This window comes from Dermacentor albipictus, chromosome 6 (genome assembly GCF_038994185.2).
Source record: "Dermacentor albipictus isolate Rhodes 1998 colony chromosome 6, USDA_Dalb.pri_finalv2, whole genome shotgun sequence".
Taxonomy (NCBI): Eukaryota; Metazoa; Arthropoda; class Arachnida; order Ixodida; family Ixodidae; genus Dermacentor; species Dermacentor albipictus.
In genome coordinates this window covers 32,540,291-32,557,043 of record NC_091826.1, presented here as the reverse complement: position 1 = coordinate 32,557,043, position 16,753 = coordinate 32,540,291, and the positions used below count along the sequence as shown (strand labels likewise).

At 47.8% G+C, this 16,753-nt stretch overlaps 1 protein-coding gene across 10 annotated transcripts in view; it reads left to right on the top strand.

Annotated features, from left to right (window-relative positions):
* LOC139060943 (uncharacterized) overlaps positions 1 to 16,753 on the top strand; it is a 147,943-nt gene that overhangs the window by 110,405 nt on the left and 20,785 nt on the right. For 7 of the 10 annotated variants that reach the window (XM_070540298.1, XM_070540294.1, XM_070540296.1 and 4 more), the window contains 2 exons: positions 1,015 to 1,314; positions 4,384 to 5,826. The exons of the other annotated variants lie outside the window; for them this stretch is intronic. In XM_070540298.1, the coding sequence (XP_070396399.1) occupies positions 1,198 to 1,314; positions 4,384 to 5,529 (1,263 nt within the window). In that variant the 5' untranslated portion in view covers positions 1,015 to 1,197 and the 3' untranslated portion in view covers positions 5,530 to 5,826. Of the gene's footprint in view, positions 1 to 1,014; positions 1,315 to 4,383; positions 5,827 to 16,753 lie in introns of those variants that run through there. 10 annotated transcript variants of the gene reach the window in all.

Genomic DNA, 16,753 nt, shown 5'->3' with positions numbered 1-16,753 from the left:
ACGCTGCTTCTCCTCAATCACGCCTTTTGCTCTGCTGCACTTTGCTGCATAAGCAGTGACAACCACGTGATATTGTGTCTCCTTATGACGTGTGCAAGTGCCGTGTTGTTCCTATAGGTGAACATTAGGATTAGTATGGAGATATGCGTATTTGCTTAGAGCACGTACTCGCCCTGCATGGGGAGTGAGTGAATTATTGTCTTGCGATTTGACATCGCTTCTTTAAGTGAGCACTGTACAGCGTAGTATGTTGTTTTTCGCAGTTCAACCTTTTGTTGATGGTTAGACTCTTGACGTTTCGTTGAGCGTTCGGGATAAGAAGACCCGCACGGCGCAAATAAGGGCGTGAAAGGAAACGCGCCAGTTTTTTTCCTGTCTTCGCTAGTACACTCTTCCGTTGCTATTATAAGTCATAACATACTAGCGGGGTCATGATCTCGTTTGTCTCTCTAACGGCAGTTTAGTTTCGTACGTTCGCGGCATATTCGTCTGGTTGACGTACTTTTTGGCTCAAAAAGCAATCGTGACGTGTTAGAGCGATGGTAAACACGAATACCTTACTAATAACCCTTATCGTGAGTTATAGTTTCCCATGTATTCTAGAAAATAGTTTTGGTTGCGATGGTCCCGCAAAAGAAAAGATAAAAATAAGTTGAGCGATTTCGATGAAAGGGCTAAAGGAGGAATTGCCGTGCAAGGAGCTTGCGCTGCTAGGATGGCTTCAGTAATGTTTCTCGCGAGTCACGTTTCGACGGATAGATGGATGGATAGATGGATGGATAGATGGATGGATAGATGGATGGATAGATGGATGTATAGATGGATGGATAGATGGACAGATAGATGGATAGATGGATGTATAGATGGACAGATAGATGGATAGATAGATAGACAGATATTTTGAATTCGGCAACACGACGAAAGATTGACGCTATGCATTCACAGTATGGAGGGTTCGGCGGGTGTGTTCGACGTCCACTTTTCTTTATGCACATCGGCCACCGTGTTTCCCAGCACCACCATGCCTGACCAGCGACGACCGAAGCTGTACCGGGTCCGCGGGCACTCGGTCGGCGGCGTCAACTGGAGGCCCACCCGGTTTGCCGAAGACGTTCCGCAGGCACACGTGTGCTGCCTGTGCAGCACGATTCCAGCGAGCACGGTGCTGCTTCCGTGCGCACACCTCCTGTGCGAGCCATGCCATGGGGCAGCGCCAATCGATGCAATGGCCTGTGTCCCTTGGACCGAAAGCCTTTCGAGGAAAACGACTGCTCTGTAATTGTCATGCCAGTCAGGAAGGCAAGCAACCTCAGGGTACGAGAACGTTATGTACACTTTACGCAACGCCAGTGCGAAACGTTTCTCGTCCTTTCTTTCTTTCTGTTCTTGATTATGCAACTCCCGACCACTTGATAGTTGTATGAGCAATGGTAGAAAAACGGACACGTTGGTAATGTTGCATCTTTGGTTAGCAGTGCGTCGACTGACGTACAAAATCATAGTAGGGACAGGAAACAGTGCTGACTTGCAAGTTTCATTGCGCATACATGCCAGGCTAATACACGGCGGCCTGGCTCCACGAAGGAAACGTGGGGGATGACACGTGTACGCACTTTTCACTTCCGGCATTACAACGCGGACAAATCATGTATCTAGAAAGTGCATTTCGTAATCAAACAGTGACAGTGACGCTCTTTCCTGTGCCTTCTCTGACTTCCGACGTCAGTATCGTTGTTAACCAAAGATGCGTATAGTATGAGGCCTCGATTCCTCGAACTCAGAACAGGTCATTATTTCCACCGTCCTTCGTTGTAACAAATTCAAAGCGCACGCCAAATGGAACGCTCTGCTTCTGGCACCTCGAGCAGCACTCCCATCAAAGGAAACCGGGGGCTGTTTTGCCTTGGTATAACATGTCACCTATGCCCCACACCGATCAATCCAGTGTCCTGGTTTTAGTTCACAGTGGAACGGTTTGCGAAAAGCTCTGCGAAGCCATATGTGGCAGATAACATGAAAGGTAGGCTCCGTATTCGGAAATACCCGTTATTAGAGGACGATAAGAATCCCGTGTTGACACGGCGAAGGCCGGCGTGCCTTTCAATCTCTGCGTGAGAGTGACTACTGCACAAGTCGGAGGGTTTGTGATGCGGCGAGACCAGGACCTTTGATATATCAGTAACTTATAGTGGCGTCCTGAATATCACTACCATGTCATGGATCGGCTCTCCACTTGGCGTGTTTTAAGCGGGCCATTAGAATGCGTATTTAACGCGTTTTGTGAGCATCACAGGAACTGAATGTCAATACCGTCGTCGCGGAATCGGCATCATATGGAAGACAACTCGGCCAGCGTGGGGACGTCGCCTTGTGACTCAGGCGTACATAATTGGTGTTAACTGCAGCGCTGTATGCTTGTTCCCTCTTAAGGCAAAGCCTGCTGCTAAGCTACGCTTAAACCCAGTTGTCATCATCAGCTTATTTTTATGTCCACTGAAGAACGAAGGCTTCTCTCTACGATCTGGAATTACCCCTGCCTTGCACTAGCTGATTCTAAGTTGCGCCTTTAAATTTCCTAATTTCATCGCCGCACCTAGTTTTCTGCCGACCTCGATTGCGCTTCACTTCGTTGGCACCCATTCGCTAACTGTAATTGTCCACCGGTTATCTGCCGTACAGATTACGCCTCACTTCGTTGGCACCCGTTCGGTAACTGTAATTGACCACCGGTTATCTGCCGTACAGATTACATGGCCTGCCCAGCTCCATTTTCCTCCTAATGTCAACTGGAATATATGATGTCCGCGTTGGCTCTCTGATCCACACCGCTCCCTTCCTGTCTCTTAACGTTACGCATAAAAATTTTCGTTCCGTCGCTCTTTGCACCGTCCTAAACCTTTTCTCGAGCTTCTTAATAATCTCCAAGATTTTGCCCCGTGTGTTAGCACCGGTGGAATGCAATGACGGTACACTTTTCGTTTTTTTAACGAAAGTGGTAGATCTCAGTCAGGATTTGGTAATGCCGGCAGTATGCAGTACAACCCATATTTAATATTCTGCAAATTTTCTTCTCATGACAGGGGTCCCCCTGTGAATAATTGACCTAGATTAAAGCACTCCTGCTAAGACTCGGCATCCCAATTATACTGGCGAAATAAAAGGAATCGAAGAACCCGGAACCGCTGTCGTAACACGTGACCACGCATCCTGTAACGATGGCGGCAGACGCCATGCCGAGATAATGGCGCGAGCGGAGGAGGCGGAGGGCAGTGCGCATGCGTAATGGTGACTAGACTAGCGGGCATGGTCCTTGCCTGGGCTTCGCAAATAAAGCGGCTGCCGATTTCCAAGCCCTGTAAGTTATATTCAAATCGAGAGCAACAACTGCACGTCACACCGCGCTGTCACATCTCGATTTCGCCAGCCGAGAGGGGAAGGGGAACAGTTGTCACCTTTGCCTATGCCTCCTCCCCGTTGTCAGACTAAACGCCTCACCGAACAGCCGCGTCAGATCAGGGAGGAGATCTGCGCCGATCCTAACTCTTTCGCATGCGTGATCATGGGAACGAAAACTAAAATTTGGAGCCGGACGTCTCGGAGTACAGACACGCTAGCACAATTCTCCAAACTGACACAGTGTAGAAAGACGACGGCCTCTAACTTTCCGTTACGAACAAACCCTCTTACTGCAGTAAAAAAAAATTAATTGTGCAGTTTAGTTAATTGGCCTACTGATAGCGATAATTGTCATCTCATTTAGTGTCCCCTTGGCAACATAACTTCTTTGCCCAGGTGGTCTTCGCGTGCCTCACAGTACCTTATTTCAAGAAAACCATAAAGCTTGATTTTGAACACCCTGCGTAGGAGAAATCGTCTGATAGTGTACTGTGCTGCATTCAGAGGAAAAGGTTATGGCCGAGCTGCTGGGCAAGCGTGCAGTCGGCCAGGGGCTTAGCGTCGACAAAAAAAGGATGCCTACGTCAGCGGTAAATATTGAAAGCGGAGATGATGGGATCAAACGAAATCATTAAAAAACGATAGCGCTTATGCCAGAAAAACGTACAAATAATAATAATAATAATAATAATAATAATAATAATAATAATAATCAATAGTACTTGCTTCGCTCTTCTTAGTACAGAGAGCCCATGGGATTACACACGTCCGGAAATCTCAAGCCGAAATAGCCCTTCTCCGTGTCAGATAGACATCTCGTCAGAATTACGACAAAACAAAAAAGTGCAGCCCTTACGCTAGTGCAGGGTAGTGTCCATTTGCATATGCTGGAAAAAAATGTCACGGAAAATGTGCACGGTCCGTATGTTTTCTTTTTTTCGGGGGCGAAAGCAATACGGTCACGCATTCGCTCTCCGTTTCTTCCAGGCTCACTGCTGGAACGAAGCCGTGGGCTGCGAATTCGTCGGTGCCTTGGAAGCTGTGTTGCGGCACTACGAGCACGAATGTGACTTTCACGCGGTGGAATGCCCACGGTGTGGCAAGACGGTACTGCACAAAGAGCTGCCCACACACTACATGTCCGCGTGTATCGCGGAAACCCTCTCTGAAACCGATGGAGAGCCGCCCTGTGAAGATGGCGCGCTCACCACTGAGGATCTCGATGCAGCCGCGAGGGAATTGAAGACGCTGCTGAGCGACCCGCACCGTGACCGAGTTCCGGCCCTCCAGTCTCAAATAAACGCGCTCGTCGAACACGGGAAGAACCAAGGAGCGCAGTTGCTGGAAATCGCGCGCTCGATCGCGGAATTCCAACGAAGGTTCACTGAAGAAATGGCCCAACTGGTCGGCAGAGCACCCTCGTCGTCATCCTTCAGGGAAGGTCTCAATTCCGGTGTTCTAGAGTGTGGCTCTTCAGAGCAGGAAAAGCTCGCTCTCCAAGACAGGGGTGTCCTTCCTGAAGGAGGACTTACTCAAGAGTCCATAAGATGGAGCCTGGAGCAGAAGCTCATCCTGCGGAAGTTGGAGCTCTTGTCCCAAGCGACGGTCTCCTCCATCGATGGCTTGCGTCAAGAAATGCGTGCGGACCGGCGAACGACTGCCGTTTTCTGCAAACCGGTTGGACCTTCGTTTTGCCACGTGGTGAACAAAACTCTCTCGAGTTCATTGAATCGCGGCACTGAGTGGGAACGGCGGACATACCTGCTGACCGTCGGGAGCGCTTCTGAGTTATTCGACCATCCAGGGCCGTGTCGCAAGTTTGCGGCGGTGACACAGTTCCACGACAGAGATACGTACTTCATCTTCTACCTCTCGGCCGGCAGAAGAGAGGGAACTGAGCAGTTGATACTAAGCCTAGAGTGCGGCGGTTTCCTCGATACGTCGCGCCTGCTGTCGGCAGCCTTCGAAGTGTGGGTGATACACGATGAAGAGGCCAAGGATCGTCCCATGCAGAAACTTAGGTCAGGATTTCCCTTCGCCGGCATCCACTTCAAGGCGAAATTGCTCGCATTGAAGGCGGAGGGTTTCCTTCGAAACGACGAACTGAAGTTTCGGGTTGTCATTAGCAGCTAAATGTAGCTCCTGGGACCCGGGCCGCTGGTTCCCAAATGGAAATAAGCAGCCATCAAGTCCCTCAAAGTGAAATTCCCACGGCTTGAAAAAGGACGCAATGTGCAACATCACGGTCGCCATAGGAGCTCCTACTTCATTAGGCGGCCCAATTCTAATTTAAGTTCACGAAAGACCGAACCAGGAATTGGGAACGACCTTAGTATGGAAATCTTGTAGCCCAATGCACGTTATTGTATTAAAAGGCATTGCTGGTAATGCTGTCTGTTGTCACCGAAGCTTGTGCAATGGGTTTGCATATGCGGTGCGAATTGTGTGGAACTTTCTTGAAGACACGCGGGTACCAGCGATTACTCTGGAACATTCGATGACTTATGCATAAAAGCCGATGCGCTTGACCGGCAGATCAGATTTTTGACGATCGCCGATTGTGTTCGCCGCTATCGCTGTTCTTTGAGTGCAGCCTGTTTTCAAAGGCACAGGTTCGCCCCAAAAAATGCCACTTACGCCAAACACAGTTTTACTGCCTTCTGCACCGTCACTAATGCGCGCCAAGTTTTATTATTTTATTAATACGTGACAGTATGCACCGACTACAGCGGAATCCGCGGTAGATATCTACGCGAAACGAATGTCGTCGCCGATCATGAATCACTTGTTCCTCGCCGCGTTGCAGAGGTCGAAGTACGAAAAGAGCTCGCAAATATTGTGCGCGGTATTGAGTGCAGGGATCGTTTTATCTGTCCTTGTTGCTACTTTAGCCAAAGTTTATGACACCGGTCAGTAGAGATAAGCTTGGTGAAAAGGCTACTGCGCTCTTGTGCGGATGTTGGACTCGTGATTGAGGACACCGCCATGCCGGATCATGGACAAAGACGGGTGCACCGTTTTCGAGACCACGTCATCGCCGGCGTCAACTGGCGACCGACGCAGTTTGTCGACGAGGATCCCAGTTCACGTGTATGCGGCCTCTGCCGAACGATCCCAAAACGGACGGTGCTGTTGCCGTGCTCGCACGCTCTTTGCGAATTTTGCCATGGAGCCATCTCCCAAGGTGGTGATGGCCGATGTCGCCTAGATAAAGAGCCATTTGAGCAAGCACAATGTCATGGTGTCGACTTACCTGCCAGAAAAGCTAGCAGCTTGCAGGTGAGACGAAAAAAGCATTCAATGTCGCTCTTTCTTTTAGGAGCGAGGGTGGGAAGGAGGGAAAGCATTCATGCGCAGTAGTTGCACTACTGCGTATCGGCATTTCTAACGTTAAGAGGTCCCGTTTTGTTGTTGCCGAACGGTAACATACTAATTGACCCAAACTAAAGGTTCATTTTTAGTCCTTCAAAACTAACGCAATACACGCACACAAACTCACAGTAGGCTCATGTGAAATATTCTGTCGTAACTCGATGGTTATCGATTTCCTGGTGTGACCGACCAAGAGAACGAAATGAAGCGAAATACTTTGAATACTTCGAAATGCGTGACGTCACACTGACGTTTCGGCTTTATAGTTTGGACGCACAATGCAAATGGAAATTGATCCATTTTATGTAGTGATAAGAATGGCTTTCTCCTCAAATTTTCCTTCTCTTGAGCTCAATCATCAGAAACATAAGAAAAAGAGGTTGCGTACACCACAAAGACAATTCACTAGTGATTCTTTTACACAATGTCGTTGCTTCCGACATTACATTTTCTTCAAATTCCTACTCTCCAACCACCGGCGTTGAGTAACCGCTGGCGCCCGCCCTGTTTTCCTCAACCAAGCACCCCATGACGGCAGTCTTGGCCCCTAGTGCGTAAGAGCATTTATACGAAAAGCAAGCTATCAAGCGAAAATGTAACTTGTGTAAATCTATTATGCAGCAACATAAGCAAATATTTAGGCCAACGCACGACGACGACACTTCAAATCTTTTCAAACTGGTCCATCATCATTGTCAATCTCACTTGGGCGCTTTCATTTCATGCAAAGGATTTCGCACTGGTGACCTCACAGCGTGTTCCACCTTCGCATTGACGTTCCGCGTCAGGCCTTCCGCACATTGGGCTACATCCGATTTTCAGAGTTCTGCCAGCCCGCTGGCAGCCAGACGGCAGCCACCTAGTGCTGGTCCTGATGGGAAGTCAACGTGAGGTGGGATCCTAAGACAACCCGAAGCTGCCCGAAGTTTGCAAAATTGAACACTTGGACAGCTGGCCGGGGGATAAACGTAAACTTGCTACCAGCATGTCAGCGGCCGGTCAGGCGCGCGCGCTCTCGACGTAGTCGGTCCATTTATGCGTTCCCAGCTTGAAAATATACAGCTGTATTCGGGAATACGATCACTTTTGCAAGATTTCGCGCGACTGGATATCTCACTTGGCAAAGCGTAACAAAAGGACTGCGACGCGTTCGATGTCAAGACGCAAAATCGCACGTAAATAATCGCGAAAGCGATCGCTCGAGGATGCCTCGATCATTGACGTTGTTCAAGAAATGTGTGCCAAGATTAACTCAAATGTTTACACCTGAACAGGAGCTGTGATTCTGTTCTGTGATATTCTAGCCATATTGCATGCTGATCAAAGCGCTCTTAGCTGTAGTCATTTATCCACGTTTGATAATATTCTTTGCATGTTCCTACATTTACTAAAAGCAGCTTTAAGTGTTGGCTGGGATAATGAATTCAGTTGCATAATAAATGAAAATGCAACGTTTTTCCATAACGTGGCTACTTTTTTGGCTACATTTCTGTGTGTGGCCAGAAATGGCCACTTTTCTGGCTACTTTCCGAGATTTTTTGGCTACGTTTCACATTTTGGACCTGGCAACCCTGCGTATAACCCGTGTCGTCCATGACATGACAATGCTTCGCGATTCAAACGCGGCAGGCGGAACGCATGACGGCCCGTAGTTCTCGCGCCACAGGGGGACACTGGGCGCAACGAGATGGTGCATGGGTGGACAAAGATATGCGGATCCCACGCACTGTGGGAATCGGTGTAAGCGAAGCTTTGTATGATATAGTCAATTGATTATTTGATTGACTTTAGTTGTCGGGCTTGTCGCTTCTGGTCGTGGGGCTCACCCCACTCCTCGTCTTCCGTGACCGTGACGTTCCCGTTCCGATTGTCGCTTCTGGCCGTAGTGCTCACGGCACTCGTCGTCTTTCGTGGGCACCACGTGTCGAAGTCTTGCCTCAAGTGTTGGAGCCGGCACACATTCGCTTCCTGCACCACGTTTTCCTCCCTAGTGAAGACGCTCTTGTTCCTCGCGGCGTGATGATTCTTTCGGGCCTGGGTGTCCTTGAAGCTAAGTGCACGCTTTGGAGCCGTTTTTCTGGCACATGTTTGCGTGCTCCTTCTGCATACGGCGCCATCACACTGCTGAGACGCCATCTCCAAGCGCTCTTTTTGTTCTATGGACGGTTGGAATGTTTGCACTGTCACAGCCGCGCACGAGACCTGCACAGCCCAGCACCTGCATTTTTGGTTGCATAGGAAAGCAAGTGAGCGCAGCACGTGCCGTAGGTGCAAATTGTGAAACGCTGCCGCGGTGACGCCGGCCGGGATGCGCGGAGGCGAGCGCCACCTGGCGGTGTTGCGAGAAACCCAGCGGCACCCGCGAGCAGAGAAGAGGCAAAAGTCTGGAGAAGAGACGAAGCAAGCTTTGCATTAAAAGTAATCCCCGTGAGTGGGTATGCGCCAAACTCATCATCATCATAATCATCATCATCATCATCATCATCATCATCAAAAGTAGCCAATGAGCGACATCACTGCCGCCACGGAAGCTCGTTCACGAAGGTGATTGCTCACGCGATGGTTACGTATCCTAATTTTAAGTTCCCGAAATGCTGAACCATGAGTTAGAAAAGGCTTAGATACGAAAATACTGCAGTCCAATGCACGCTATTGTGTTGAAAAATGTTACTTGTAATGCGATATACAACTGCTGATGACATTCTATGATTATAGCAGCGTCCTTGATGATAGTGAGATACCTGATTGTAATTCTATAAGTTGTAGAGCAGCTACAGGAGCCGAAATTTTCGTGGCCAGCTGGCGGTTAAAAATTATCGCTTTCATAATTGTCATTTTCACAATTTGTCACACTTGTTATTGCTATTGCTTGTTATTCTACTATATATATCCTCTTAACATCTTTCCTCGCAATTTTATAAGTTTATTGTTTAGTTTCTGCTGCATACCGATTCACGGCCTGTATCCCATAATCCATTGGGCCATGTAACGTACACTCCATGAAAGCGGTTGCCATTTGCTTCTTCCGAGCGCCATTTACGTGAAACCCCTGTCTACACTTCTGACACCACATCGCGTGGCGTCCCTGCCAGGCCGTGCTGGCCGGCCACGACGGAGAAGAGCATGCCAGAAGACAAGCACCCCCGTTCAGAACCAAATTCCAAGTGCTTTATTTCGTACGCGCCCCCTTGCTCATGGCCAGAGGGAACCACTGGTCAGAAGATGCATGGCGACCACTACAGTCCACGTAGCGTAGGACGGGGCTGTTGTACTCGGGCCGAGCCTTTACCGGAGACCAAGGGGCACCGCCGCGGGGCGTGGAGTACCAAGCCGGACTGGTGCGGTGCCACTGGTGTCCTCTTCCAGCCACCGGTTCACCGCCTTTCCGCCAAGTGCTCGACCTTGATACTTGATACTTCTTCCTCTCTAGCGGTATCCTGCCACCCCGTTGGTCGCTCCTTCCAGGCCACGTTAGCCTTGCTCCCCTTCCTTCTTTTCTTCTTATTGTGTTCTTCTCCGGATGGGACAAGGGTCGAGAACTTAACAGGTGTGACCGATCATAAGAAGTTATAAGTGTACAGACCAAAAGAGCGTCTTTAATCAATATTACTTTAGGTTTTTGTGGACCCGATTTTCTGATGTCCAGTATAATTGACAGGAAGTCGGCATGCAATAATGAATTTAATTTTCCCGTTTGGTGCTATATGCTTTGTCTTCTTCTACTCAAGCTCGAGACAGTAGGGATCGGGCCTGAAGACACCGCCATGCCGCATCATGGACAAGGACGGTTGTACTGTTTTCGCGACCACGCCGTCGCCGGCGTCAACTGGCGACCAACGCGGTTCGTCGACGAGGTGCCAAACTCACGTGTATGCGGCCTCTGCCTCACGATTCCGAAACGTATGCTGCTGTTGCCATGCCACCACGGTCTGTGCCAATCTTGCCATGCCGCCATTTCTCAAGCTGCTCATCGACGGTGTCCCTTAGATCGAGAGCCATTCGAGCAAGTGGAATGCCAGTGTGTCGACTTTGCAGCCAGGAATAGGAGCTTGAAGGTGAGTAGCAAAAAAAAAGCAAAATTCTGCCCTTCTATCTTGCAGGGTATGGTGGGAAGGAGGGGATTTATGCACGAGCATAAGTTGCGCTACTGCATATCTGCATGCCTAACGATAAGAGTGGCCGTTTTACTATTGCAGAACTGTAATCTGCTAATTCACCTTGGCAATTTTATCGCGGTACAACAATTATACGGACACTCAAGCGCATTTCTTCCGTCAGCTTTGCCGTGAGGTTCCGCATAAAGTGCAGGGGCGATAAAATCGTTTCGACGCGCCCTGTGCTGTATGCGTGAATGAAATGGTGCGACGGTGAGCAGCAGATCGCGTCTCAATAGAGAGTTTTAGCCCAGCGGGTTTACGGCCAGCGGAGCGGAGCGGTCTCCACCGTTGCGCCAGCGGAGCGGCTCGCGAAAAAAGAATTTTAGCTCAGCGGATCACACGCTCGAGCGGGGTAAAGAGCGGGGCGCTCTGCTGCCCCACCTAGTGGTTCGAATAGGAGTTACTGAGAAATGAAATTGAATTACGCTTGCTTTTATTATGCAAGTAATGTTGAATAAAAATATATTACATGTTCTCAGTGCATTATTTGTTAATAATGTACTGAGTACTAATGTGCGGGTCAGCGCGGCAGTCGCCGTCTTCGATGCAGAACTGCCGGCGTTCATGTTCGCGGCTGCAGTCTTGCATTTCCCATACACGCCCGCGCGCCCTTACGCACGCTCGCGCGCTGCGTATACCCTCCGCTGGGGAGTGCTTTCCAGCGGGCGTAAACGCTGCTCCGTAAAACCGCTGGGTGCCTCAGCGTGGTGCGCATGCGCAGTCGCGTCTCCGCTCGCCCGCTCCGCTCCGCTGGCCGTAAACCCGCTGGGCTAAAACTCTCTAATCTCGTGCGCGAAAGCGAGGAAAGAGGGGAGGATGGTCGCCATGTTCCGTCGCGCCGAAGGCTCCGGCGGAGGGTATGGGGGGTAGGGGGGAGCGTCCACTTCAGGAGGCCCGGGGAGGGGGGGGGGTGGCGCCCGTCCAGGCCACTGCATCTTGAACGCCACCTGCGAGGGAGCGGAGTAGACCCGTGCGCTGTGCTTTTGCGGCTTAGTTCCCGTTGATGCGAGACGCAGCGCGAAGGCCGATTCGCTCGCTCCTGCTGCCGCACTTCCTCACTCCAGCGCTTTGACAGCGAGTTTCCGCAGTCATCGAGTGAAATGTGTTCATGTTTGCTTGTGCGAGCGTGACACCATGCTTGTTTATTTATTTATTGTGCTTATGTTTTGAGGTTTATACGGCCTATATAGCTATCTTGACTTCGTATGGTTGGCCATTAATTTGCTATCGCAATCGATGCTTCGCCTATAAGATGAAACTGCGACTTTGTGTCGATCAACACTATCACACTAGAACAGTACAAGGTCACGGTACACTCACTTGAAATATTGTATTGGAACTCAATATTTATTAATATCTTAGTGTCACAGATAGAGAGGGAAATACCCAAATAAAGGCAATACTTCGAAATGTGCCATGTCACGCTTACGTTTAAGCATTCTCGTTTCGACGCTTAATTCAAACAAATCGCTCAATTTCATTTACTGATAAATCACTCAGTCTTCAAAGACTAATCTTCCTTCTCTTGAACCTTGCAGTGAAACATCAGAAAAGCAGGTTCGGTACACCACGAAGATACATTTACTATTTATTTTTGTAAGAAATAGTGTTGCTTCTGACTTTACATTTTCTTGAAATCCTTAGTTTAATACATTATTCCTCAACCGCTACTGCCCTCCCTGTTTCCCCCAACTAACCACTCTATACCAGTTATTTTGGCCCGCAGTGGGTGAGCTAATATACTTGAGGAGCAAGGTGATTTGCAAAAGCGTGGTTACTTAAATATCCTTAGGTGATTTGAATGCGAAAGCATAATGACTCATCTAAGTTATCACAATCAAAGATTTCTGAAGTATTACAACCTCACTGCATTCAGTTTGCTTTTATTTGTCTGCTTTCATTTCTCTTTCTTTATGAATGAACCATGCAAAACTTTTGATCATCTCATTCGGAACTCATCGCCGGAGCCATAAAGAATTCATCGCCAAGTGAAGTCCATATTGTGATTGCTTCATTATACCATCATGACACACACGCGCCTGATGTAAACACAATTAGGTGATTAACCTTCACCTAATATTTGTTTTGTGCTTCTTAATGCTTAGGCAGCCACAAATACTGCTGGGTGATATCGAGTATATTTACTTCCCCATAGAATTTCGGTAATCCATTCATTCACACCGGAGTTCAATTAGAAATACGTTCCAAGTCTAAGGAAAAATGACAGAAGACGCTTTTAGTAAAGATGTGTCTGCCAAAAAACTGTATTTTTTTGTTATTCAGGTGTATTGCTGGAACGAAGATCACGGCTGCGAGTACACGGGCACCATGGATCGTATGCTGGAACACTACGAGAGGGAATGCACATTTCACACCGTGAAATGTTCGCGATGCGGAGAGCGACTCCTGCACAAAGATCTGCCAACGCACTACGTGGCCGGATGCAGTGCCCGTGTTTCTTCCGCGACAGAGTACCCCTCCGCAGAATCCACAGCACTGCCCCTTGAAGACGACAGTGCTGCTCTAGAAGACCTGAATTCGGTCTTAGGATATCTCAACGACGGCCAGCTGCTGCCAGTGCTTGAAACTCCGTTTAATGAGTTTACAGAAGAAGTCAGAAACCAAAAAGCCAGGCTCGCTGAGATGACTCGCGAGCTCGTAGCATGCGACCAGAATTTCAAGAACGAGATGGGTGAAATCGACGCCACACTTTCACGGATCCAGTCGCGTCTACTGACATTTCAGGAAAATCCGGCGGAGGAAGCCAGGGTGTCGTCGCCGCGGTCCTTGGGCTCGGGAGTGGAGGCATTACTTCGGATAATGGAGTACTTCGCCGAAGTGTTAATCGTGCTATTCATCACCAAAGCCATCACCTTGGTAATTTATGCTCACGAATAGAATGAAATCTGTAATGAAAATCAGCTCAGCGCTTAGTAATACTGCCAGTTCTGAGCCCATGTTCTTTAACCTTTGCAGCAAATTTCCCCGCAGCCTGATTACTGCCGAAAAGCATCTAGCAATTGACATTCGGCATTTAAACAGTGCGAGAACCGGCTCTTTCAAGGCACTTTATTTTTGGTCGCACAAAGGTTATTCTCAGTACCATTTTTCCATTTTTCGGAGAAAACTATTCTGCGCCTAATCATTCATTTATCGTGTTGAACGGTGTCTGGGCATGCCAGGCATTGAGATATGCGGAGAACCGGCTCTTTCAAGACATTTTATTTTTGGTCGCACAAAGGTTCTCAAGATTCACACAAAAGGTTCACAAAGATTCTCAGTACCATTTTTCAATTTTTCGGGGGAAAATCATTCTGCGCCTAATCATTCATTTATCGTGGTAAACGGCGTCTGGGCAGGCCAGGCATTTAGATATGCGGAGAACCGGTTCTTCAAAGACACTTCATTTTTGGTCGCACAACGGTTATTCTCAGTACCATTTAAAAATTTTTTGGAGAAATTTTTTCTGCTTAGTCCTTCATTTATCGTGCTAAACGTCGTCTGGGCATGCCAGGCATTTAGATATGCGGAGAATCGGCTCTTTAAAGACACTTTATTTTTGGTCGCACAAAGGTTACTCACAGTACCATTTTTCAATTTTTTTGGAAAAATTATTCTGTGCCTAATCGTTCACTTATCATGGTAAACGGCGTCTGGGCACGCCAGGCATTTAAATATGCGGAGAACCGGCTCTTTCAAGACACTTTATTTTTGGTCGCACAAAGGGTATTCTCAGTACCATTTTTCAGTTTTTTTTGAAAAATTATTTGTGCCTAGTCGTTCATTTATCGTGTTAAACGGCGTCTGGGCATGCCAGGCATTGAGATATGCGCGGAACCGGCTCTTTCACGACACTTTATTTTTGGTCGCACAAAGGTTATTCTCAGTACCATTTTTCAATTTTTCGGGGAAAATTATTCTGTGCCTAATCGTTCACTTATCATGGTAAACGGCGTCTGGGCATGCCAGGCATTTAAATATGCGGAGAACCGGCTCTTTCAAGATACTTAATTTTTGGTCGCACAGAGGTTATTCTCAGTACCATTTTTCAGTTTTTCGGGGAAAATTATACTGTGCCTAATCGTTCATTTATCGCGTTAAATGGTGTCTGGGCATGCCAGGCATTTAAATATGCGGAGAACCGGCTCTTTCAAGACACTTTATTTTTGGTCGCCCAAAGGTTATTCTCAGAGCATTTTCCAATTTTTAGGGCAAAAATTATTCTGCGCCAAATCGTTCACTTTTCATGTTAAACGGCGTCTATGCATACCAGGCATATAGATATTGGGAGAACCTGCTTTTTCAAGACACTTCATTTTTGGTCGCGCAAAGGTTACTCACAGTACCATTTTTCAATTTTTGAGGGAAAATTATTCTGTGCCTAATCGTTCATTTTTCGTGTTAAACGGCGTCTGTGCATGCCAGGCATATAGACAAGGGGAGAACCGGCACTTTCAAGACACTTTATTTTTGGTCGCGCAAAGGTTATTCTCAGTACCATTTTTCAATTTTTTTGGTAAAATTATTCTGTGCCTAATCGTTCATTTATCGTGGTAAACGGCGTCTGGGCATGCCAGGCATTTAAATATGCGGAGAACCGGCTGTTTCAATGTCCTTTATTTTTGGTCGCAAGAAGGTTATTGTCTGTGCCATTCTTCAATTTTTTGGGGAAAATTATTCTGTGCCTAATCGTTGATTTAACGTGTTAAATGGCATCTATGCATGCCGGGCAATTAGATACGCGGAGAACCGGCTGTTTCAAAACACTTTATTTTTGGTCGCCCAGAGGTCATTCTCAGTACGTTTTTCAATTTTTGGGGGAAAATTATTCTATGCCTAATCGTCCATTTACCGTGTTAAACGGCGTCTATTCATGCGGGGCATTTAGATATGCGGAGAAGGGCCTCTTTCAAGACACTCTATTTTTGGTCGCACAGAGGCCATTGTCAGTACATTTTCCAATTGTTTGGGAAAAAATATTCTTTGCCCAATCGTTCATATAACGTGTTGAACGGTGTCTATGCATGCCATGCAAATATATATGCGAGGAAGGGGCTCTTTCAAGACACTTTTTTTTTGGTCGCACAGAGGTCATTCTCAGTACATTTTTCATTTTGGGGGGAAAATTCATCATCATCATCATCATCAGCCTAGTTACGCCCACTGCAGGGCAAAGGCCTCTCCCATACATCTTCAACAACCCCGGTCATGTAATAATTGTGGCCATGTCGTCCCTGCGAACTTCTTAATGTCATCCGCCCACCTAACTTTCTGCCGTCCCCTGCTACGCTTCCCTTTCCTTCGGATCCAGTCCGTAACCCTTAATGACCATCGATTATCTTCCCTCCTCATTACATGTCCGGCCCATGCCCATTTCGTTTTCTTGATTTCACCTACGATGTCATTTACCCGCGTTTGTTGCCTCACCCAATGTGCTCTTTTCTCATCCCTTAACGTTACACCGATCATTCTTGTTTCCATAGCTCGTTGCGTCGTCTTCAATTTCAGGAGAACCCTTTTCGTAAGCCTCCAGGTTTCTGCCCCATATGTGAGTACTGGTAACACACAGCTGTTATACACTTTCCTTTTGAGGGATAGTTGCAACCTGCTGTTCATGATTTGAGAATGCCTGCCAAACGCACCCCAGCCCATTCTTATTCTTTTGGTTATTTCCGTCTCATGATCCGGATCCGTGGTCAATACCTGCCTTAAGTAGATGTATTCCCTTACTACTTCCAGTGCCTCGCTACCTATCGTAAACTGCTGTTCTCTTCCGAGACTGTTAAACATTACTTTAGTTTTCTGCAGATTAATTTTCAGACCCACCC